General features: G+C 34.9%; 2 protein-coding genes across 2 annotated transcripts; both read right to left on the bottom strand.

Moving 5' to 3' along the window:
- Positions 1-12,113: 12,113 nt before the first annotated feature.
- Positions 12,114-13,097, bottom strand: LOC133033145 (uncharacterized). Its single transcript, XM_061107757.1, has one exon. The coding sequence runs from the start codon at positions 13,095-13,097 to the stop codon at positions 12,114-12,116; it is 984 nt and encodes a 327-aa protein (XP_060963740.1).
- A 75-nt stretch (positions 13,098-13,172) lies between these two features.
- On the bottom strand, positions 13,173-15,808 carry LOC133033144 (uncharacterized). The gene is made up of 4 exons (XM_061107756.1): positions 15,004-15,808; positions 14,503-14,770; positions 14,263-14,379; positions 13,173-14,094 (listed from the first exon to the last, which is right to left on the bottom strand). The coding sequence occupies exons 1-4, from the start codon at positions 15,806-15,808 to the stop codon at positions 13,173-13,175; spliced, it is 2,112 nt and encodes a 703-aa protein (XP_060963739.1).
- Between the last annotated feature and the right edge of the window lie 9,058 nt (positions 15,809-24,866).

The following is a 24,866-nucleotide window of genomic DNA, read 5'->3' as shown; positions in this document are numbered from 1 at the left end:
TGTCGATTCCCTGTTGTTGTTTCTGAACATGCTGATGGTATGTTTCTTGTCACCTTTGGCTGTGAAGGTGATAAAGGTCGAGTCTTAGATGGTCAGCCCTGGCATTTTGCCCAGAGCATCACCATATTTGCTGCTACTGATAGTAGTTTTCCTCTTACCCCTGATAACCTTCACTATGTTCCCTTCTGGGTACAAGTTTATGGTATCCCCTTTATGTGTAAGTCCCATGATCTGGCTAGGTTTATAGCTATGGAAGTGGGGGATCTTATAGAGATTGACAAAGATACCATTAAGGAGGGTACTGGTCCTTACATGCGTATTCGTATACTCCTTGATGTTAATCTGCCATTACGAAGGGGAATGAATATTAAGTTCATTCGTATGGGTAGGGAATTTGTCAAGTGGCTTGATTTTAAGTTTGAAAGACTTCCCGACTTTTGTTTTTTCTGTGGGAAACTTGATCATACCAAAAAATACTGTGTGGCTTTTCTTCAGAAGTGTGATGAGCTTTACACTGAACCCCTATGCCCTTATTCCATTCTCCTCCGTGGTAAGGAAAAAATCATTGATAAGTCCCAGCCATTCCAATATCCTCATCCCCCTACTATAACTATGATGAACTACCAACCTGTTAATCTCAATTTACCCCCCCAAAACCTTACTGGTCAAGGCATCAACTTCCCCTCTTTCTTGAGCCTTAATGATAACTTTCCTGGGCCCTTTGTCCCTCCAACATCTAATGCGGTTGTCATGATGCCTACACCTTTAAATCCTAACCTCTCCAATCTTGCTCAGCCTTGCAATAGTTCCACTTTTAATATCTCTTTGCGACCTTCAGCTTTCACCTCATACTCTACTGACTCTGTTATTGTGGCTGCTAGCCAACCTGCCCCTGCTGCTGCTCCATCTGTTGGCCTTTCTTCCTCTGAGGTTATTAGCACTGTTAGCTCTGTAACTGTTATGCCTCAAGGCACTGCTGACAATGCTAATATGGACCCCAATCTTCATCGGGATCACCCTGATCCTGATGTCCGTGGAAAAGGCCTAGCTTCTGCTTCTGGTGTTAAGAGGCCCTCCTTCCAGCCTCACTTTGCTGTTGTTGGAAGCTCTGTGCGGTCTCAACTTAAACGAGCTCGATCTGGTGCAAGGGAGAATGAGGCTCCTGTTGATTCTACACAAGATGAACAGGCGGGTGATGCTATGCACACCCGCCCAGAAAAATGAGCCTTCTAAGCTGGAATGCGCGCGGGTTGGGGAGTACGCGCGCATTCAGACGCCTCTCCCTGATGGTGAAAGAGCAGCAGCCTGATGTGGTCTTTTTGATGGAAACTCGTCTGCCTGCTAAGGCTATTGACCGAGTTCGTGTTGCTTTGGGCTTTGATCATGGTCTTGAGGTCCCTAGGAAGTATTTTGGGGGGGGCCTTATTCTTTTGTGGAAAGCAACTATTTATGTAAATATTTTATCCTTCTCTAATAACCATTTTGATTGTAATATAAACTTCAAGGATAATGCTATGTTTCATTTTACCTGCTATTATGGTTCTCCTATTTCCTCTGCTCGTTGTGTTAATTGGGAATTATTAGACAAACTCTTTTACTCTTCCCCTAATTTGCCTTGGCTCATTATGGGTGATTTTAATAGTTTTTTGGACTTTGATGATAAAACTGGTAGTAACTATTATAATATTTCTGATATGGATCATTTTGCTCAATTTATCCATAAGTTTTGTCTTTCTCCTCTTAATTTTATAGGTAATAAATATACTTGGCATAATAATACTGTGTATGAACGTCTTGATTGGGCAGTAGGCTCTGAATCTTGGAGAATGCTTTTCCCTAATGCTATTTTGCACCACTTGCCTTTTTATGGCTCAGATCATCGAGCTATCAAGGTTGTTCTACACTCTAACCCTGATCTTAACCTGCCCCGTAGAATTAAAAAGCGTTTTCAATTTGAAAATATTTGGTTAGACAACCCTAGTTTTTATGCCACTATTAGGGACTCTTGGAACAATTCCCCCCACCTCTCTAATAGCCTAGATGGTCTTGGCACTTTCTTAGCCAAGCAAAATTCCTGTGTCACTGCTCTGTCCTCTTGGCACAAATCTGTCTTGCCTCATTTCCAGCCTCGTATTCAGGATATTCAAAGGGAAATAACTAGGATTCAATCCTTAGGCCCTGATTCTAGTGAGCATAAGATTCATCTCAAAAATCTTCAATCTCAGCTTGATGCTCTTCTCTACAAGGAAGAGGTTTATTGGAAGCAGAGGTCCCGTGTGTCCTGGCTTAAGGCTGGTGACCGAAACACAAAATTTTTTCATCGTTTTGCATCCCACAGAAAAAAGAATAATACCATTCGATACCTTAAGGACGATGCTGGTGATTCAACTAGTGATCCTGAAGCTATGTTTGATATTATCTCTTCTTTTTTCTCTAGTCTTTTTTCCTCTGATGGTTGTGATGCTGAGGCAACTAACCATATTCTTGATTGTTTGGGGCCTCCCCTTGATGATTTGGACTATGAGTTTTTGGCTCAGCCCTTTACTGCCCAAGAGGTCAAAAAGGCTGTTTTTAGCATTTCTGGGGATAAGGCTCCTGGGCTGGATGGCCTGAATGCCTTCTTCTATCAAAAGAATTGGGCCATTTTTGGGAATGACCTGACTTCAGTGGTGTTGAATTGCTTAAATGGTCCTGCTGACTTCTCTGAGATTAATAGCACTTTGATTGTTTTGATTCCTAAAAAGCAACATGCCAATGCTATGAAAGATTTTCGGCCAATTAGTTTGTGTTCCACGCTTTATAAAATCATTTCTAAGGCTGTTGCTAACCGGTTAAAAGTTGTTTTAGACAAGGTTATTTCCCCTTTTCAGAGTGCTTTTGTGTCTGGGCGTGTTATTTTCGACAATATTCTTATAGCCCAAGAGCTTATTCATGCCATTAACGCTCGTAAAGTTGGTAAAAGAGGCTGGGCTGCATTGAAGCTTGATATGGCTAAAGCCTTTGATAGAGTTGAATGGCATTTTCTGGAAAGTGTTATGCACCATTTTAATTTTCTTGTTGGCTTTGTTACCCTTATTATGAAATGTATAACTACGACCACTCTTTCTTTCCTGGTTAATGGGGAGGTTAAAGGCTCCCTTAAACCTTCTCGTGGTCTTAGACAAGGGGACCCCTTATCCCCTTACCTTTTCATTCTCTGTGCTGAGGGATTGTCTGCTCTTCTCAGGGCAAGGCAGAATGCCCAATCTCTTAAAGGTATTTCTATTTCTAGGCATGCGCCCTCGATCTCTCATCTGTTATTTGCTGATGATAGTCTTCTTTTTTGCTCTGCTGATAGAGAGTCTTGTTTTGCACTTCACGAAATTTTTAATATCTATTCTAGGGCCTCAGGCCAAGCCATTAATTTTTCTAAATCCTCCATTCTTTTCTCTCCTAATACTGCTCAGGATACTCGTACTATGTTTTTCCACACGCTTAATTTAGAGGATAAGCCTTTTGTTTCTAAGTATTTAGGTCTTCCTCAATGTTTGTCTCGTTCTAAGTTTCACTCTTTCTCTTTTCTTAAAGATAAAGTAGCCTCCGTTCTTAGATCTTGGTCCTCCAAATATTTTTCAAGAGCTGGTAAGGAGGTTCTTTTGAAAGCTGTAATACAAGCTATCCCTGCTTACGCGATGGCTTGTTTCAGACTTCCTGTTAAGCTTTGTAAGGGAATCGAGACTGCGATGGCCAGATTCTGGTGGGGTTCTAATGGAGAGTCTAGGAAAATTCATTGGAAATCTTGGAAAGCCATGTGTACATCAAAATTCTGTGGAGGGTTGGGTTTTCGCTCTCTTGTTCATTTTAACCAAGCTATGTTAGCCAAACAAGCTTGGCGTATTCTGGATAATCCTCATTCTCTCCTTAGTAGGATTCTTCAAGCTCGTTATTTTCCTAATTCCTCTATCCTTGCTGCTGGCCCTGGTCATAACCCTTCCTTCACTTGGAGAAGCATTTTATGGGGTCGGGACTTGTTGGCCTCTGGACTCATCTGGAAAATTGGGAATGGGAATGAAATTCATACTTTGTCTGACCATTGGCTCCCTAATCATAAGTTTAAAGTTTTCTCTCCTTCTGCTCATCCTCCTTCTCAGTTTCTATCCTACTTCATTACTGACTCAGGGACTTGGGATGTCAATAGATTAAGTGCTTATTTTGATGATTCTATTATTAATGACATCCTAGAAGTACCTGTTGCTGGGTGTTTTGGCAGGGACTCTCTGATTTGGGAGAAAACTAGCTCAGGTGTTTTTTCTGTCAAGTCTGCCTATCATCTGGCTTCCTCCTCCTTGGACCTTCCTTCTTCTTCCTCCTTTACTTCTTCTAAAAAGTTTTGGTCTCGTGTGTGGTCACCTAATATTCCTCCCAAGGTCAAACTGTTTATTTGGAGAATGTTATCCAATGTTTTACCTGTTGCCACTTCTCTTTTTTCTCGAAAAGTTCTTGATTCCCCTCTATGTCCTTTATGTAAACTAGCCCCTGAGAGTGTTAAGCATGCTATGCTAGATTGCTCCAGATCCAGAAAGGCATGGAGATCTTCCAGGTTTGTCTCTTATTATGATAGTAATAAGCATATGAGTCTAAATGATTTCTTTATGGGTTTGGTGTGTGATCATGATAAAGATTCTCTTGGTATTCTGTATTGTTTTTTGTGGGCACTTTGGAATCAAAGAAATAATGTCTTACATAAGCAATTTTCTATTTCTCCTAAAGATATTTTTGATTGGAGTCTTACATATTTCTGCCAGCACTTAGATGCACAGTCAAAGCAGGTGCAGAGGTCAGGTTCAGATTGGAGCTCAGTCCATGCAGGGATTCAACCATCTTGTTCCAATGGTTTTAAACTTTTTACAGATGCAGCCACGGATCTTCATAGAAAAAGACATAGTATTGGTGTGGTTCTTTTGGATGGTTGTAACAGAGTAAGAGCAGGCTTTTCTACCCCTTTTCCTGGCCTTGTCCCTCCTGCTGTTGCTGAAGCCAAGGCGGTTTATCATGCTATTCAATGGGTCCAATTGCTTCGGTTTCCAGTGGATGTTTTGATGACAGATTGTAAATCTATAGTTGATAAACTTAATGCTTGTAACTGGAATAATAGTGTCTTTGATGATGTAGTTTGTAGCATTAAGAACTTGTTATCGTTCAGTCCGGACCTATCCATCTCTCATGTTGGTAGGGATTTTAATCTTTTAGCTCATAGGGTAGCTAGGATGGGTCTTGGATTAGATAATGAGTTAATATGGAATGGTCCTCTACCTTCCTTGTAGGTGTGTTGTAACACATGTTTCTTTCAAAAAAAAAAAAAAAATTGTATAATCCTTCTAATGCTATAAAATATCAATACAACCGCTCATGCTCATTGAACTGAGATTTCATTCTTTCTGCCATGTTTTCTCTTTTCTTTTTTTTTTGTTTTTTCTTCACTTGGTATAAGAGCATAAAAGGCCAACACCATGGCAACAGAAGAATCTCAAACTCCTGGAAGGGCCATAGATCAAGGGACACTAGTGGTTAATTGTAAAGAGAGCATAGTTTTAACTTGAAAATTAGTAGATAATTAGGGTTTAATTATGAAATTAAAATATTATTTATGATTTATTAATTTATGGAGATTTATTTGAATTTAGGGTGTATTGTTTATGCTATATATGAAATTTTATGTTTATGTATGTTTTGTGCCCGTTAATATTGGAACGCGGTGTTTGGCCAATAAAATCACATTTTAGTATTTTAGTAGTAGCGGGACAATACAGTTAGATATTGAGAATGTCGGGATTAGTCGAGATTTTAGAATTGACTAAATTACCCCTAGGAGGTTTTGAGACTTTTTGGTTTAAGTGGAGGCAAAATAATCTTTTGCCTAAAGTAAAGTTTTGTCTTCTAGTGGCTTTTAGTTAGTAAATTAATATGATTTTATTTGATTAATTAGGTTGAATAACATCAGTGTTACTCATTTTATCAAAAATAGAAAAATCAAAAAAATCAAGACAATTTGTCCTTTCTTTCTTTTTCTTGTGCACCCTAGAAACAGCAAGGGTTTTGAATTTTCAGCTCCATTTCTAGAAAATCTAGCAAGTTCTTGGTGTTTTCAATTGAAGATAACCTCTCTAGCACCTTTCCCCTTGGATTTCTTAAGTTTTAAGTTAAGATTTTGCATGATTTTGTGAGTTTAGGTGCTGTAGCTTTTAGGGTTGTTTGATTTTGCATTCTGAGGTTAGATTAAGGTTGTTTATGTTGGATTGAGCTGGTTTTGAGGTTGCATGTGTTGGTTGAGCAATGTTTGAATTTCTGAACTCAAGCTTTGCTCTCTAATGGTAATTTGTGATTCTGGTCATGTTGAGGTGTTTTATTGCATGGATTATGTTCTTTATGGTGTAAATGGCAGGTCTGCAAGTTTGTATGGAGTTTGGGATCGATTTGAGGATGTGGGGTGATTTTGTGTGTTTCCTGCATTGAACCAAAATTCCAGTTCAGGGGGACCTATAGGAACCGATCGACCGGTTGGTCCCCAGGAAACCCCACAAAACTGGAAATCCGGTTGGGGAATCGGCCTACCGGTTGGGGCATTTTAGGGAACCCTAGTTTTTCTCGTTTTTGCAATATTTTGGTTATTGCCATGTTATTCATCAATAGGAAAACTTTTAGTTTTAAGTTTAAGTCCCCAAAAAGTGATTTAGCGTGTCACTTATCAGTTTCACGAATTATGTGATTTAGGAGCCTGTAATTCATCGAGCAGCTGTTCCACTCAGGTTGCCCGGTGCACCTAAATTCAAAAATGAGGTAAGATTAGTATAATGATATGCATATGTATTTACATGTTTATTGAGCCTGTAAGATTACATTGATAGCGGTATTAGTATACGTAGAGTTATATTGGATACTGATAGATGTATGTTTGCCCCAGATAGTGATTGACGCTATCACATCAGTATGGCTAGAGTATGACTAGCTTACTAAGTATAGGCTGATATTATGGTCGATAGTATTGTTGTACAAACGTTCTAGACTCAGTATCGTGCCAGACATGGGGATAGGGTTATGGTTTGGTGTATGGGTGCCTGATTATAATCCGGGTTATTGCAATGTTATTATTTATGCTTTTCTTACTAAGTCTGTCGACTCACAGATATTTTGCATGTGTAGGTAAGGGCAAAGCTAAGGTTGAGCAGTCGTGAGAGCGAGTAGATAAAGATTGTACATGTTAGGGCGATTAGGCCTGGAGCGTACCGTCTTTGGGACAGTTGGGCATATTTTGTATAGTCGCTGGGTGACAAACTTTTGTAATATGCACTGTAAAACTTTTGTAAATATTTTGCAACGGGATCCCTATTTAATATAAGGAAATTATCTTGGTATCTATAATTAGTTAAATAAAGTTTGAATTATTCACAATTTTCAATAAACTCATTAATTAGCAACGAGCTGCACAATTAAGTTAAAAATCATGTTAACATGCCTAAACTAGTAGGGTGTTACACTATTGGTTTACCTCACCCTATTGTTCACTCAAGATGCTCATTGCCGATAAACTTAGCTGTAATGGGGACTCTATTTACCAACACTCTAAATCAGCCCTTTACCTTGAAGTTAGATCGCAACAATTTCCCATTGTGAAAAATAATGGTCTCAACCATCATACGAGGGCACTAGTCTAGATAGTTTCTTGAATGGTTCTAAGACATTACCACCAAAGTTTCTTATAATTGTTGAAGAAAAGACCCCATCTTAAATCCAGAATATGAAGCTTGGATAACACACGGCCAACTCCTAATGGGTTTGCTCTACGACTCCATGACAGAAGGTATAGCCTCTAAATTCATGGGCTACAGGTCACCTGCTAGTGTTTGGATGCTCTCAAAGCCTTGTATGGAGCTCACTCAAAATAATTAACTTTATAATTAAATAATATGTAAATTTAAAAAAATTATAAATTTTTAAAATTTAACCATAATTTAAAATTAAAATAACCAATTTTTAAATTTAAACTTCAAAATATCTCAAATTAATAATAATCTATTGAAAAAAAAATTAAATATTATTAATTTGAAAATTTGATATTTACGTTTAAATGTTAAAAATTATATTTTATTTAGATATGTAGGGTTTGAAATTCAAAAAATTCAAAATTGGTGGAAAAATCCCCCAAAAAAACAAATTATATTTTATTTACGTAATAAATATGTCATAGAAATAAAAAATGTATATATAACACCAGATATTTTTACGTAGTTTTGCAGTTAATTCTGCATACTCCACTAGTTTATTTTATTATGATAGTTTTCTGTATAATTGATACAAGATACAATCGTTGATCTTTTTTCTCTCTCAAAATCCGTCCCTTTTTCTGTGGAATCTCCCCTATTTATAGGAATATAGGTTGGTAGTTATTCACACTTGGGATCGATTTAAGATATAACTGTTCATGAAATGTGGACAATTTCCACGTTTCATTTAAATGCATGTGGGATAATACAGAATAACTTCTTAACTGCTTTTTATTCTTATCCTTATAGATGGTTAATGCTGATTTAGACAATTGTATCTCGCTTATCTCCGAGTTGTTATCCTTGTCTATCATAATGTGGAAAAAACGCTAAGTGTTAGCAGATGGTTCGCCTCGTCAAGTTTCTTTAGTTAGAATTGCGAGGTAGCTGTCTTGCTATCCATAATTCGAGGTTTCTTTGTACGACTGTATTCACTCCTTTGAATAAATGAATTATCTTTTTTGACTGTGTACTCCGAGGCAGGTGTGTGTCTCGTCAATATAAATTTTAATAGTCTTTTATCCTTATCTCGCTTAAGACTATGTAGTCAACAAGTTATGAATATTTTCTATTAATCCTTTATTAACGAGGTATTCCTTTTTGCATTAAATGATATAATTTTATTATATCAGGTGGTTTATATTCCAGTGCAAGACACGTGTCACTCTTTGAAGTACGGGTATAACAGTATGGGATTGTAAAATTCACTGCAAAGATAGAAGTCCATTTTTACTTTTGGCTGGTACTTAGCGATTGCCTTTTTCTATTATTCTTAGTGGGGAGGTTGCATCTTGTTTGTTGGCGTTGGAACTTGCAGTGAAGAAAGACTTGTAATTTGTTATTGTGGAATGTGATTCTAACTTAGTTTTTAAAGTTATCAAGGGATTAAACCTGAGGTGAAAAATTAATAATTATGTAGCTCACTGTAGAAATCTTATGAACTTATTCTATATAATTATACTTATTTTTTTTTTTATATAAAAGAAACATTCTTTTTCTTTTTATTTTCCTTATTAAAAAGTTTAAAATAATACAACTCCATTAATTAATTGCTTATTTGTACTGCAAGTCCTTAAATTCTATAATTTTTGGTAAGTTGGTCTCTAAATTTTATTTTTTAGCAAATTGGTCCCCAAACTATATAAGTTTTGGAAAGTTGGTTCCCAAACTTTATTTTTTAGTAAATTGATACCCCAAACTTTTATTTCTTTAGCAACATTAAGTCCCCACTATTAGATATTGATGTTTTATTTGTTTTACATACATTAATTTATTTTTTGTATTAAATTTAAATATTTTTTTTTTTTTTGATATTAACACTTTGATAAAAATAATAATATTAATTTATATTTTTTATTTTTATTTTTTAAGTACTCATATAATATATTCTGTATAATTATAATATTTACTTTTTTTTTTTAAATATTTAAAATATACTTTATTCATATATATTATTAATAACAAAAAAAAGTATAAACACTAGCTATATTTTATTATTGATTTATGAATATGTAGTATTATAATTTTAATAATTTTTTAATTATATATATATTTATTGATTATTTAAATTTTGCTTCAATGATGTAAAACTTCATGAGTTCACACCGTAGAACATAAGTCAAAAATAAATTTTAAAATATAATTTACTTAGTAGTTTATAAAAAATATATTATTATTTAAATCTTTTCAATTGTTCTTTTCTTTTTCTTATTTTGACATAATTGAAAAAAAAAATACATATAAACAAAAATTATATATTTATTTAATTTGATAATATATTAATATAAAACTATTTTAAATTAATACAAAAATAATTAAATAAAAAAATAAAATACCATCATTTAAAAGTGAGGAATTTATGTTTCCAAGTGTTAGACTATTTTTAGCCTAAGTTTCAGGTCATATTTTATAGTTGTTTTTCTTCTTTATTATTATTTTTGGAATAGAATTACGCTTGTTTTCTTTGATTTTAGTTTTCTACACTTGGAAGGCATAAATTGGACAAATTTCGGAAAACAGTTTTAAAGAGAATAAAGCTAAAACTTTAAGCCTGAATTCGACTATGTTCTGATCAAATTTTGGACAAAGTCAAAACATAAAATTTTTAGATCTCTTTTTTATCTTTCCAATGCATTTTGAATCAGCTCATTTGGAGTTTGTATGAGAAAGTTATGGCCATTTTACGAAAAGAGATCGAAGTAGAAAAAATTGAGTCCAGTGACCGGGGCGGGGGATTACAGAAAGCCTATTTTTTTACTTTTCTGCAGCCGCCGCGGCGAGAATATTGCCCGCCGCGGCGCCGACTTCGTACAGGTCAAGGATAACTTCATCTTTTCTCGTTTTTGGGCTGGATAAACTCTATTTAATGAAAGAGGGTCGTGAATTAAAGAGGGCAGACCATATGGAACCCTAAAAATATAAGAAGAAGGCTCTTGGAGCGAGCATGGGTGATTTGCAACAATCCTCCATCTAGTTTGTTTCTCTTCTCTTGATTTTTTATGTTTTTATTTGTGTTTAGTTTAATTATGGATTCGATTATGAGCTAAACTCTCTATTTAGGGATTTGATGGATATTGACTGAGATTATTCTATGGATTAATGTTATTTGATTGTTCTTTCTTCCTCTATTATTGTAATTTATTCATATTTGTGCTTATTTCATGTTTAAGTTTGATCACCTTTTGCATGTTCTATGATCTCAATACAAAATCTAAAAAGTGGGTATTGTGAATGCTCTAAATGAATAGACATATATTTTGATGTGAAACGAGAGTATTCACATAGCTTATGTGACTTTTAGATTATTGCTTAATGCGAATTGTATGTTGTTCTATCTCAAAGATGCAGTAGTTGACATGCAATTTAGGACTTTTATGATCTGAAAAGAGTTTAGGTTAATTTATAATCTGTCATCACATAGGAGGAAGAATAATGGTTAATTAGTGTTAATAATTGGGTAAGCAATTGAAATCATATCCCTAATTTCACATCCATTGTTAAACCTTTTGTTTGTTTGTTTTATTTAATTTTGCTTAGTTTATTTTGTTCAAAATTTATTTATTCGATTGCCAAATAGAAACAAGAATTTAATTGATTGGTACTTAACTGAAGTCCTCGTGGGAACGATCTCATTACCTGAGTATTACTTGTTAAAACGATACGTATACTTGCGTGTTGGATTTATCACAACACCAAGAAAATAAAAGCTTGGGGACTAATTTGTCAAAAAATAAAATTTGAAGACCAATTTACCCAAACTTATATAGTTTGGGGACCAATTTGCTAAAAAATAAAATTTAGGGATTAACTTGCTAAAATATGTATACTTTAAGGACCTACTGTATAAATAAACCTTAATTAATTGTATGGTACTTATTAAATTAATTGTATAAATAATCTTGATATATGGGAACTTTGTATTGAAAGAGAATAAGTGTTAATTTTTGTGTTTTCTCCTTAATGCTTATGATTATTCTCTGTTGTAAAGATGTTGCAGTGTGAGGAATTTGGTGCTTTACTTTGGTTTTTGGGATTCATTTTTAATTTCACATTTAATCTTTGAAAACAAGATTAGAAATTTGAGAATTTGGAGTTAGATACGTTGGTCTGATTTGGGTTAGTGCCAATGGTTGTACTTTCTCCATAGTTAATAAAACCATTGGTAACATAAAGTTAAGAACACTTTCTTTTAGGATTTTAGAAAGATTTGTTGAGAGGTGATGCAGCGAGTTCGATTGTCCTCAGAAGGAGAAGTAGTGTTCGTTTTTTTTTTTTTGAAAATAAAGCGTATATATATTAGAAGGAAACAACTAGTCAGACTTCACGGTCATTACAAAAAATATTACTCGGAATAGTAGAGACTTCTACCATACCAGAAACATTGTTGGCAAACGCCCACTTGGCCACATTATGGGCCGCAAAATTACAGTTTCTAGAAATATAAGAAAAATTACAACAAGTGAAAAAAGTAGAGAGATGTTTGCATTGTCTTGCGTAGTTCTCAAGCTGCCAAAAGGATTCGACACCCTTTAGGTTCTTGATCACCATCTTAGAATCACTCTCCACCATAACAAAAGGGTGATGCATTGTGGCCGCCGTCTCCAAAGCTAACATACAAGCCGCCGCTTCCCCGATAAGAGAGTCAGAGAAGTGAAGCTTGTTAGTCGCCACCCGCAAAATCGATTCCGTATGATCTCTGGCAATTGCCACCACACACATGGATTCCACCCCGACTCTGACATCGCAGTTGATCTTGACCCAATCCTCAGGCGGGGGGGACCAACCCAGAGTATCAGCAACCTGTCGAGACTTGAGCAAACTGGATCCATAATCAGCGTAACAATAATTTATAGAGTCAATATAATGTTTCAAGCTACCCATATTGTTATTATGAACCTTGTCGTTTCGAGCCCTCCAAATCGTGTCAACCACGATAGAAGCATAAAGGAATAAACCATCTGTATCCACTCCTCTGGTCCTAAGGTTCCAAAGAAAACTAGCCCAGTCCCACATACGGGCCCCAGATTCCACAACAGGCATAACTCCCCAAGGGGAAGATCTCCAAAGGTGCGACGCCAGATCGCAATAGAGAAATAAATGCTCCATAGTTTCATCACCATTACCACAAAAGGGGCAGGTGGTTTCATCAATAACCATTCTCTTAGAAAGGATAGCCCTAACAGGTAGCGCATTCGAGAGGATACTCCACCAAAGGACTTTGTGACGCTCCAGAACTTTTGAACTCCACAGCTTGTTCCAAAGGTTCGGAGCTACATTACACAACGGAGCCCGTCTCATAGCTTGGATAAGATAGGCCGATTTGGTAGAGAATCGACCATTAGAGTTCTTAGTCCATATCCATCTATCCCTACCCTAACCACTCGGTTTACCGCCCCTCAAGATACTATTAACTGTTTCCCTGTGAAAGAGATCATTGAGCTTCTGAATGTCCCAATTCCCGTCAGGTAAAAGCAGATCCGACACAAATTCAGGTGTTCCCTGGTAGTTGTGCTTGGGCTTAGGGTAAAAATCCCTGCCATGTATAACCCATGGGTCATTCCAAATGCTTGTATCGCTCCCATTAGCTATCAGTTTGCAAGCCCCTTCCTTTAGAATCTCTTTTGCACGCACCACATTCCTCCAAAACCAGGAGTCAGAACTCTTAACATCACAATCAAAGAATTGTCTACCCCGCAGGTATTTCGCTTTAAGCACCTTACAGCATAATGACTGGTTCTCATTGAGAAGATCCCAACCCCACTTGGCTAAAAGGGCTTGGTTCATTTCCAAAGATTTTCGAAATCCAAGACCGCCCTGAGACTTGGGTAGACACAGGTGGTCCCAAGCCCTAAGACAGATCCCTCTGTTACCTTGTTCACAACCCCACCAAAAGTCTCTTACCATCCCGTCAATTCTTGAAGCCAGTTTTTTTGAGAGTTTCGTCGTTTGCATGGTATAAACAGGCAATGCAAGGCCAACAGATTTGATCAACGTGGCACGACCTGCCTTAGAAAGTGATTTTAATTTCCACCCATGCAACTTCTTAACCAAATTATCCAGGATGAAGTTGAAATCGGCATCCTTCTGACGGGATCTAAACAAGGGGAGTCCCAGATAATTTATGTTTCCCATCCCACAATTGAGCCCCAGAGCCTGTTTAATACTCCTCTTCATCCCGATACTTGTATTACCAGAGAAGAAAATGGATGTTTTGAGCTTGTTAATACTTTGGCCCGACCAATCACAGAATTTCTCTAAGCACTGCCACATCCCCTTGGCTTCAATCAAATTTGCCCTGCCCACCAGAATTAGATCATCGGCAAAGAAAAGGTGGGATAGAGATGGGCCATCTCTGCTCAACTTGATACCTTTTATATTTCCACAGTTTAGGCCATTCTCAAGGATACGTGAAAGAATTTCTGCCGCCTAGATAAAAATGTAAGGGGAGAGGGGATCCCCTTGCCGAATGCCACATTCAGGGATAAACCCACTAATCTTCCTACCATTGAGCAGGAGGTTGAAAGATGTCGTTGTGAGGCATTGTCGGACCCAATGGCGAAACTTCTCAGGAGCCCTGAAGCTGCACAGGACATGATCAATAAAAGACCAGCTTAACTTATCATACGCTTTAACTAAGTCAATTTTGATAGCAAAAAAACCCTCCTTCCCTTTCTTTTTCTTGAACGAATGGATAATCTCTTACATTAAGACATTATTATCCTGAATGCTCTTGCCCGGGACAAAAGCAGCTTGGGTAGGACAAATCAGTCTTGGGAGGATCGCTCTAACTCTGTTAGCAATAACTATGGAGATCACCTTATAGATGACATTGCACAGAGCAATCGGTCTAAACTGAGACACTTTCTTTAGGTTAGGGACTTTAGGAATGAGTGTCACATTAGTAGCGTTGAAGCCCCTATGTAAATTTCCAGTGAGGAAGAAGTCTGTCACAGCATCACAGAAATCCTTCCCTACCGAGTTCCAATAATGTTTGAAGAAGAGAACAAACATTCCATCCGGCCCCGGAGCCTTCAAACTACCCATCGAGAACAGTGTTTGTCTTATTTCTTCATGACAAGGGATAACCTCCAGCCCTGCTTGTTCCGAGGGGGAGAGGTGGTCCGAAATCAAGTGGTCTAAGCTTTCCAAAGGCCCCTAGGGCGGTTTTTAAAAATATTCCCCAGAAAATTAGTGAATTCTTTACCAATTGCATCTCGATCAGTTAACCAAACCCCATCCGTACTCAGGATGCTCTCCACTGAGTTCCTCCTATTCCGAATTGTAGCCGAGAGGAAGAAGAACTTGGAAGATTTATCACCATCCTTGATCCACGAAACACGGGATCTTTGCTGCCAGTAAATTGACTTTCGTCTTAGGGCCTCATTAAGATTATTCCTTATCTCCACCTCTTGAGCCCAAGAGCTAGTACCCGCAGGCATACTTTGGATAAGTTGTAACTGGTCTTGTAGCTTGGAAATGCACGTATCCAACTTGTCGTATTGCTCCCGGTTCCAATTGAGCAGAGCAAGTCGCGATGCATCCACTCTCTTATAAACTCTGGCCGAGGCCCAATCATGAAAAACAGATCCCCACGCATGTTCCACAATTAAGGAGCTACGGGGGTCCCTGGCCCACCAAGCCTCGAAACGAAAAGGACGTCTACTCCTGGATTCCTGGGAAGCAGACTTAATAAAGAGAGGCCTATGATCAGAATTGCAGGTGGCAAGAGATTGAACTACCACCCTAGGAAAGAGTCTTAGCCAATCATCATTGCCAAGAGCTTTATCCAGGGCTGACTTGATGTGCCTGTTGCCATCTCTATGGTTGTCCCAGGTCATGCCATCCCCTTTAATTGGTAAGTCAACCAGAGCGTGATCATTGATGAGGTTTGAGATAAAGGGGATAAACTGGTCATTTCCCCGGGATCCTGCTCTCTCCGAGTCACTCAGCACAAAATTCACATCCCCAAGGATCAGCCAAGGTCCTCCGAACTTACGACCAAGCTCCATCAAGTTAGTGTTGAAAATTATTTAACCAGGATCTATTTACTATCATGTATGTTGGATTAACAACCTAATATGAATTCTAAAACAATGAAAATAAACACATATAAAGTTAGAAAATCTTACAGTGGGTGCAGCGGAATAATATGACTTCTTCTGTTCAGATCTCTAGCCCTTGATTCCTTTCTGTAGCAGAGCATCACCAAGATCTGAACCTGGATCTTCTTTTCTCCTTCTTTGATGCAGAAATTTCATAGTCTTACATACTATGATTGAGATACCACTTGATGTGTGTGGGCACTACTCATTCACTCAAGGGAATTCGGAAAACAGAGAAGAAAGAAAGAGAGAGAGTGGCGGTTTCATAGTGTTTGAGAGAATAAACTGTAAAGTGTGTGTCTCAAACTTGAAGCCTTTACCTTCTATTTATAGAATACCACATAGGGTTAAAGTTGAATTATTTGGCATTTAAAAATGAAAAATAAAATGAGAAATAGAAGCATTAAGTGGCCGGCCATTCATTGAGGAAAACAAATCCTTCCACTTTACAAACTTTCCTATTTCATCATTTCTAGTTTCCCATTTTCTCAAAATTGTCAATTCTCTCTTTCAACTTCATAAATGTCAAATCTAATTATTTAATAACTATAATTAATTATTAAATAATATATTGTCATTTATTTTATTTATTAATAAAAACTAATCAAAGTTTCCCAATTAATAAATATACCCTTTAAACTCTCTATTTACTGTTTTACCCTTGCTTAGTGAAAATTCATAAAGTAAACATAGTCTAACTTTTAGAATTTTAATTGATTAATTAAAATCAATTAACTGAGTCTTACAAGCAGTATGGTCTTAACTAGTATGGGGACCATGGATCTATATAACCGAGCTTCCAATAAGTCGAACCGAATTTACCAAGTAAATTCCCTAACTTATTAATTCCTCATTGAATCCACACTTAGAACTTGGAATTGCACTCTCAGTCATATAGAACGCTCTATATGTTCCACGATATAGACACGTCATTAGTTATCCATTGTTATAACCCTAATGTGATCAATGATCCTCTATATAGATGATCTACATTGAAAAGGCACTACTGTTACCGCTACACCTTCAATGTATTTTATCCTTAAAACACTTAACCCTGTATAAATGATATTTCACCTAAGTGAAATGAGATCTCCACCATTTATCTTCGTTTGGTTAAGCTCGAAGGAAATCATCCTTTACTTCTATTTGCTAGATAGAAGCTATAGATTCCATATTTATGTTAGCGCTCCCACTCAATTGCATTACCGTGTTCCCAAAATGTACGTATCACCCTGACTGTCAAAAGTAGGCTTAACTAACAAATCAAAGAACACGGATAACACTCTTGAGATTGAACCTAACCATATCAGGATTAAGATCATTTGATCTAGGATCAACAGGTGATATTGAATTGAATAGATATTACGGTAAATTTTAATATATCTAATCAAAGTTCAATATCGGTCCCTTCCGATGTATACTCCATACATCCGATACTGGTAAACTTGGCCAATGTCCTGGAAAGGACATAACACTTTTCCAAGGTGTAAGAATACCTATCGCTGATTATACCATGTCAGTCTAAATCCAGTGTTCTGACAAATCAGGGAATAAACTTTTGAACATATAATAAAGATTATATTCCACTGTGCTGACAACACTATAATCGTTAACAAACTCATATGTTCTGGACTTAAAAAGAATTCATACATTATATACATATAATCATGAAATAAATCATGTGAACCATGCAACATAAAATGTTATTTCTGATCTTTATTAATAAGTAAATCTGATTATATGAAATGAGTTTTATTTAGGGCATAAAACCCAACAGTTAGACCAAAAGAGCCTCTTTTCATGGTAATAAGGGGGCCTGTACACACAAGAAAGTAACCAAGGATTCCTAGGAGGGTCCGAATAAACAAGACCGAAAATCTGATTTTTTGAGAGCATAATAGTTTCAAACATAAACCCCTCTTTCCAAGCCAAAATAATACCCCCCGCAAGCCCCACAGCCGAAAAAACAATATTATGATAAAAATGGAGATATTTAAGAGTACGTACCAAACTTGTAGCTTCCACTTTTAATTCAGTAATGAAGATGAAATCAGGATCGCACGACCGAATCAGGGCTTTTAATTCCAGAACTGTAGAGGTCTGCCCTAACCCTCTACAGTTCCAAGCCACACCTCTCATGGCTCCTGTGGAGGAGGAACATCGTCCTCCTCCACAGGGGTCAAAATCACCTCATTTGCACCGACCGCCGAGCCCACATCATCAATTTGAAACAAATTCGTTGGCGGAATTGAGAGATCCACCAAACGGGCCTTGGCCTTCCAAGCCGTCAGTTTAGAGGACTGTCCCAGAGAAACTGGCATGCTAACTTGCAGAGATACATTTGCGGAGGTCTTAGAACTCCCCTGCTTGGCCACTTCATCACTATCAAGAGGCTCATCTTGTTGAAAAATAATCTCTTGTCTAAGAGTTGAGCTATTTTTTGATTGCTCCAAAAGGTCCAAAAGGCCCAAAGAACTTGGCCCAATCTTCAAACTCATGTGACATTCAAAGGGCCCACACGACACCCTACTTTTATCCTTTGATTTAATAATCACACTTTTCCCCTTCCTCAATTTATTCAGTCCCACAGAGTCACACGATCCACATAAATCTGAACCATTAATATTATGCCTGGGCCCCACATCAAAAATATCTTTTGAAATCTTATGACCCATCACATGACAAGGGGAGACACGGGCCTCAACATTGGGCCCAAAAGCACAAATTTTACAGTTCGGCCCATAAAGAAAAAAATAGTTAGGGGCAGCCTGGGGCCCAGTCGTACCCTTCCTAACCAGCTCTATCACAACACAAGCCAACTGGCTCACAGGCCCAATAGAAGAGCACGGGTTGACCGAGTCAACCAAATAATTCACATCATCTCTCCCAATGATATCCCCTTCCCCATGAAAATTTGAAATAGGCTCTATAATAGGAACAATATCAGGTATCTTTCCCAACTCCAGGGGAGTTGAAAGAGAGTCCACACTAGATTTGGCAAAAAATTTCCCCGCCGACTCTGCCACCTTAGGACGCCACACCCAACGGTCAGAAACCGTGCCCCGTCTCATCAACGACAGTCTACGTCCAGGTAACAATGCACGAGAACGGGCAACCGGAGTGACGCAAGGAGGCAAGACATCAACCCCCGATGTCGGCACCGAGGAAGAGACCTCATCCATGACCTCTAGACCATCAATCAAAGCCACACTAGAGCTGCCAGTCCTTCCCCGAGGAAGAAAGTGAACCTCCCACCTAGGATTGAGAACAGAGATGACAAAAGAAGTAGCCAATGATGAGGCAGCAAGGCTCTTTAAGGAAAGAAAAGCAAATTCTGCATCAAAACAACCACTGCTTCCAAGTAATCCCAATTCGAAAAATGCTGCACTTTGAAAACCTTGTCACCCAAAAACCAAAACATAAAAAAGAAAGTTTTTTTCCCTTGAAAGCTTCTACACAAACACTCCAAATAGAGAACCCACTTTTATCCCATCTACGAAAAGTTCCAAAGCTTGATACAAAGAAGAGAAAGGAAAAACACATCGCCCACAACCTTCCTAAAACCAGGTCTTCATACCACTACCACAACTGGAAACCAAAGCACAAAGAAGAAAAGCTCTCACAAAAATCTAACGCAAAACTCACCCTGGACCCAAACTAGTCGCACAACCAAAACAATAAATAAAAAATAAAAAATCCCTGCCCTAAACGCTCCTCTCACGATCTCTCTCTCTGAGCCCTAAACAAATGATCCACAGGCTACACCCTAACAGATAACAGGTGTAAGATCACAGATAATCAAAACCCCTTTGGTGTTGACACAATTTTTGGAGCGATGAAGAGCACCGCTGACGGAGGTGTATTCAAGAAACAAGATGATAAAGCATACCCACTCTCTCTCTCTCTCTCTTCTCTCTCTCTACACATCACTTTTCTTGATCAAACCTTTTGTTTTGAAGTAGTGCTCAATATATAATGATGTTATTCTAATCGAAGGGAATAGTCCCTTCGATTCCAATTTAAATTTTCTACTTATATTGTTACATCTTTTTAAAATATATATAACAATTATAACATCTGTGATTTCTTTTGGACTATAAAGATTAAAAATTATTTTTTTTTTATCATGTCTTTTATTAATACCAAATTTTCTTGTTTTTCTTTTGCGGGAAATTTTTCCATTATACAAACAGAATGTATGGCAATTGTGGTCGTTGTGGATTGGATTATTTCCTTAGGATTTGAAATTAACATTGTTGAATTGGATTGTTTAGCAATTATTTCTGCTTTTAATAGTACTCATGTTTATCTTAATGACTTTAGGTAGCGTTTGGTTGGAGGTAATGAAATGGAATGGAATGGAAAGGAAACAATTTTCATTCCATTTATTTGTTTGGTTGCATTTTAAAGTATTGGAATGACATTCCAATGGAATGATCTTTCCACTATTTTGGTGCAATGGCTATTCCATTTATAAAAAAAGGAATGACCATTCTAATGTAACAAAAAAAAATTAATGATTTTTTTATTAATTTTTTTTATGTATTTTAAATTTTATTCCATTCCTATTCCTATTTCTATTCTCATTCCTATTCCTATATTTTTATTCCTTCCAACCAAACGCCTCCTTAGTTCTTTGTTAGAGGATGTTGCAAGTTTGTTTTGTAGATTTTCAAGGGTGTTTCTAATCTATGTACGACGAACGGTCAATACGGATGCACATGGATTAGCTGTGCATGCTCTTCGAATGGATGAACAAATTGTTTGGGTAAAAAATTTTCCTTCCTTTGTAACTTCTGTTTAGTCTTTTTAAAACATTGGTTTTTCAATAATATTGATCATTGTTTGAAGAAAAAAAAAAGTCACCAAAGTGCTTCTTTTTTCGTTTAATATTTGATTGGAGTGAGCAGACGAATGAAGGTTAATGACTTCCTATAATATCATCTCCTACACCCTAATGAAACCCAGAAATTATATATACACACATATATAGATATATAACTTAGATCCGTTCTTGGAAATTATAGATAAATCTAACTAAAATATATATATATTGTCAAGAACAAAATTTAGAAATATTTTGAAGCTCTCATTAGTTGTATACATACACGAAATTACATCAATATCAAATATTTCTGGCGAAAATAATTCAACAAAGAGAAGTTTTATAAAAATGAGGAAACTGTACAGGAGTAGCAGAGTACATCCACTTGAAACAAAATTCTTAAAGTACAAAAAGTAAATTAATGAGAACAAAATCTCAATTAATTGAAGAAATATAAAAAAAAAATGGCAAAAGCTAATTTCAGGGCAAAAATCCAACGAAGGGAACATGGGCAGTACTCTGTAAAGCCGAATTTCTTGAGGAGGAAGAAGACGGAGACGAGTTTTGATGAATCACAATCTCCACCGCCTCAGCCACCACAATCACGAAATCTATTGCCATTTTCACCATTTCTATACACATTTCCAGTCTTTGAATCACCATTTCTTCTTTATACTTTGTTTTTCTTTTCTTTCTTCTCCTTCCTCTTCTTCTCTCCCCCTTTATATATATTTATTTAGTGCGCTTTATGAGATAATATATTATTTTTTATTTATTTCCCTTCTTCCCTTTTCCGACGACTGTGCTCCGCGTCGCAAGGGCTTATCCAGAACTTGAACTTTTTCTTTTTTCCTTTATATAAAATTAATAACGGACTACGTTAGTACATATATAAATAAAAAATGAATAAATTGTCCATAATACGATCTATTCACAATAATTTTGAAAACGACCCTTGCTTATTGTATTTCCTAAAATAATTGTATGATATATATTAAAAGATAAAGATGGCAGTTTTGAAGAGTTGTAGATGTTCTTTGGTAAAATGGCCCTTGGAAGGCTCCAAAGGCCAAATCTCTTGTGTCTAATTTTATGGGCAATAAGTGATCTTTATGTGTATACATATATACCACTTTGGTTGTTTGTTAAAGCATATATTGCAATTTGTGTGGTTTAATTTGTTAATCTTATTTTTGTTGGTGTTTAATTTGTTAAACTTAAATATGTATTGCAATTTGTGTGATTTATTCTAGTTAATTTGGTTGGTGTTTGATTTGTTAAAGTTAAATATTGCAAATTGTTATATATATTTTACTTAATTTGATAGTTGTTCATTTACTGACGTCATGACCAAACCATAAATAAATTAAATGGTTTGTTTTTTTTTAATACATAAATAAATTAAATGGTTAAATCACTAATTTTACAAAATTGGTTGCACCTCTTTGTTTGAGGTATCTTTATTGTTCCGATAAACTAATGGGAATCTTAATTGTTTGCTTGAGAGAAAAGATTTAGTTAATCTTTATTTTTTACGTTCATAATTAAAGAAATATATAATGAAATAAAAGAATTAAGATAATGTTTTTTTGTGAAGCCACGTGTGCTTAGCTTTTTGAAAAGAGTTCCCGAACGTAGAAACTTCATTGCAAATCTGTGATGATTCCTACATGCTTGTAATTTGTTCTTAATTATGCATGACTCATCACGCATGTGATCATAAATTACTATTAAAAAAAACATTGAAGGTGCCTAGCACTTCTAGCTCTATGATACGATGTTTTTGTTTTATAATTAACTAGGGGACTAAGCCGCGCTTCGCGCGGGTTCGGTCCTATTATTAATATAATTTATAGCAACAGTATAAAATTATTATGATTATCATAACTATTAATTATTTTTATGATTAATGTAGAAACGATAATTGACACAAATTCTCACAATGAGAAATAATAAGTTGAAAAAAAATTTAATTAATTAATCCTTAAAAAGAACACACATATATATATACATCCAAAATTATTATATGGTGTAATAATAATATAATAGTGATATATACACAACTTAAATGATACTACCAATTATTTAAAAAAAAATGACACCATCAATACATCTTACCTATGGACATGAATTAAATTTGATGGTTAGTATAAAATTATATATATATATATATATAAATACGAATTATATAATACAATTAACTATTTGATTCAATATGTATAATATTAGTACGTTATTAAATATTAGTTTTTTATTTTCTTTAAAGTTCTCAACATTTGCAAATAGAGAAACAAGTAATCTTGAGATGGACCTTTGGTTTTATAATTAGTTTTGAGAATGTTTTATAATTTAATGAATAAAATTATTGTTGAAAATTTTATAAAACACAAACGTTTGTATTCTTAGTATTATATTTATAATTTAATTGGTTGATTGATTATATTAAATTAAAATAATATGAAAAAATAGAAAAAAAAACTATAAATTAATTAAAAAATAGAAAATTAGATATAGTAATTAAAATAAGATGTTGAGAATGTCACCTCTTTTTTTACAGCTATATAAATATAATATAAATAGATATAAATTATATGATTTAAATTACTAAAAATGAAAAGGCACTCTTAATCTTTTTAAATAAAAAAATGACTATAAATATGTGATAATTATTAAGTGGATGATTAATGAAAAACTAATAATCATAATATTATTATCATCATATAATTTATCATCAGTCAATATCAATATATAATAGAAGGAATAAGAGAGATAATTAGAGCACTCTAATTAAGTTTAAATTATTGAAAGTTGTATTTTTTAGTGAATCACCTCTAATCATGTAAAATACGTATAAAATAAAAAAATAATAAACTAAAATAAACTTATAAATAATATCAATAGAGATAATAAGATATGCTTAAAAGAAGAGGTAAAGAATAATGATTTGTATGGTATTTTTACTTATTATGTATATGCAAAACAAACACATATTAGTGTAATTATTTAATTTAAACTAAATTATATTATTTCAATATGAAAAATATAGGGAACTTCTCTAGTAGAAGAAGAGGATAACATGAAAAAATATTTAATAAACCCTATATATATTATGTAATTGCAACATAAAAAATTTGTACATAGATCAAATATCCAAAATTAATGAACAAAACTCGTCCATTTATACAAAAACATATATAATAACATAAACTCATTTTAATTTCAACTTTACTACTATTATCTTCATAGCCGCTAGCTCATCTCTCCAATTAGTCAAGAGGGGCTCCATCAAAGACATGCTAACTACAAAAAAAAAAAAAAAAATTGATTCCTATCTCTACATTTTTTTTTTGTGAGAAATTAGCTAGATGGACATATGTATATATAGGAAAAAATTAATATGTATAGGAAGAAGTTAAATAGTTAAAGTAAATTTAAAAGTCTCAAATAAACTCTAAATTAAATCTACAACTATATAGGAATACAAATAATATGAATAGGGTATATTTATATATATTTATTGGTATATGTTAAGAATGTGAGTAGTCTTAGATATAGAATGATAATGAAGAGCCTCAAATAATATCTAATGACATGACTTTTAATTTTTTTTATGATAGTTAAACGTAACTAATTAATAGTGATAAAAATTAATGAAAATATTAAGTAAATTAGAAAAATAGAGAAAACAAAGAATAGGCAAAAATACTCCAATAAGTTGCCACATAATCTCTCTTATTCTTTTCCTTATATATATTGATATTATTATTATTATTATTATTATTATTATTATTATTATTATTATTATTATTATTAATGCATATATGTCAATAAAAAGACACTATGAGTTAAGGTGAATATCAACTAACAAAAAAAAAAAGGAAAAATGAATAAAATTTAAAAAAATTATATTTAATACAATTAAAAATAAAAATAAAAAGTCTAAACTACTAACTATTATTTCATATATACAATTGACAAAGAGAAATGAAATAAATGTATTTTAAATTATTTATTTATTTTTTGTGAGAATATTATTTAAAATCTTAGCATCTAGGGAGATAAAAAATAAAAAGTTTAATTTGAGAAAGATTAATAAATATAATTGAATATGATAATTTTTGTTTTAAAATATAACATATT

Source organism: Cannabis sativa, unplaced genomic scaffold (assembly GCF_029168945.1).
Source record: "Cannabis sativa cultivar Pink pepper isolate KNU-18-1 unplaced genomic scaffold, ASM2916894v1 Contig3, whole genome shotgun sequence".
Classification (NCBI taxonomy): Eukaryota; Viridiplantae; Streptophyta; class Magnoliopsida; order Rosales; family Cannabaceae; genus Cannabis; species Cannabis sativa.
Note: the sequence above shows the minus strand (reverse complement) of the source record. Positions and strands in the feature narration are given on the sequence as shown.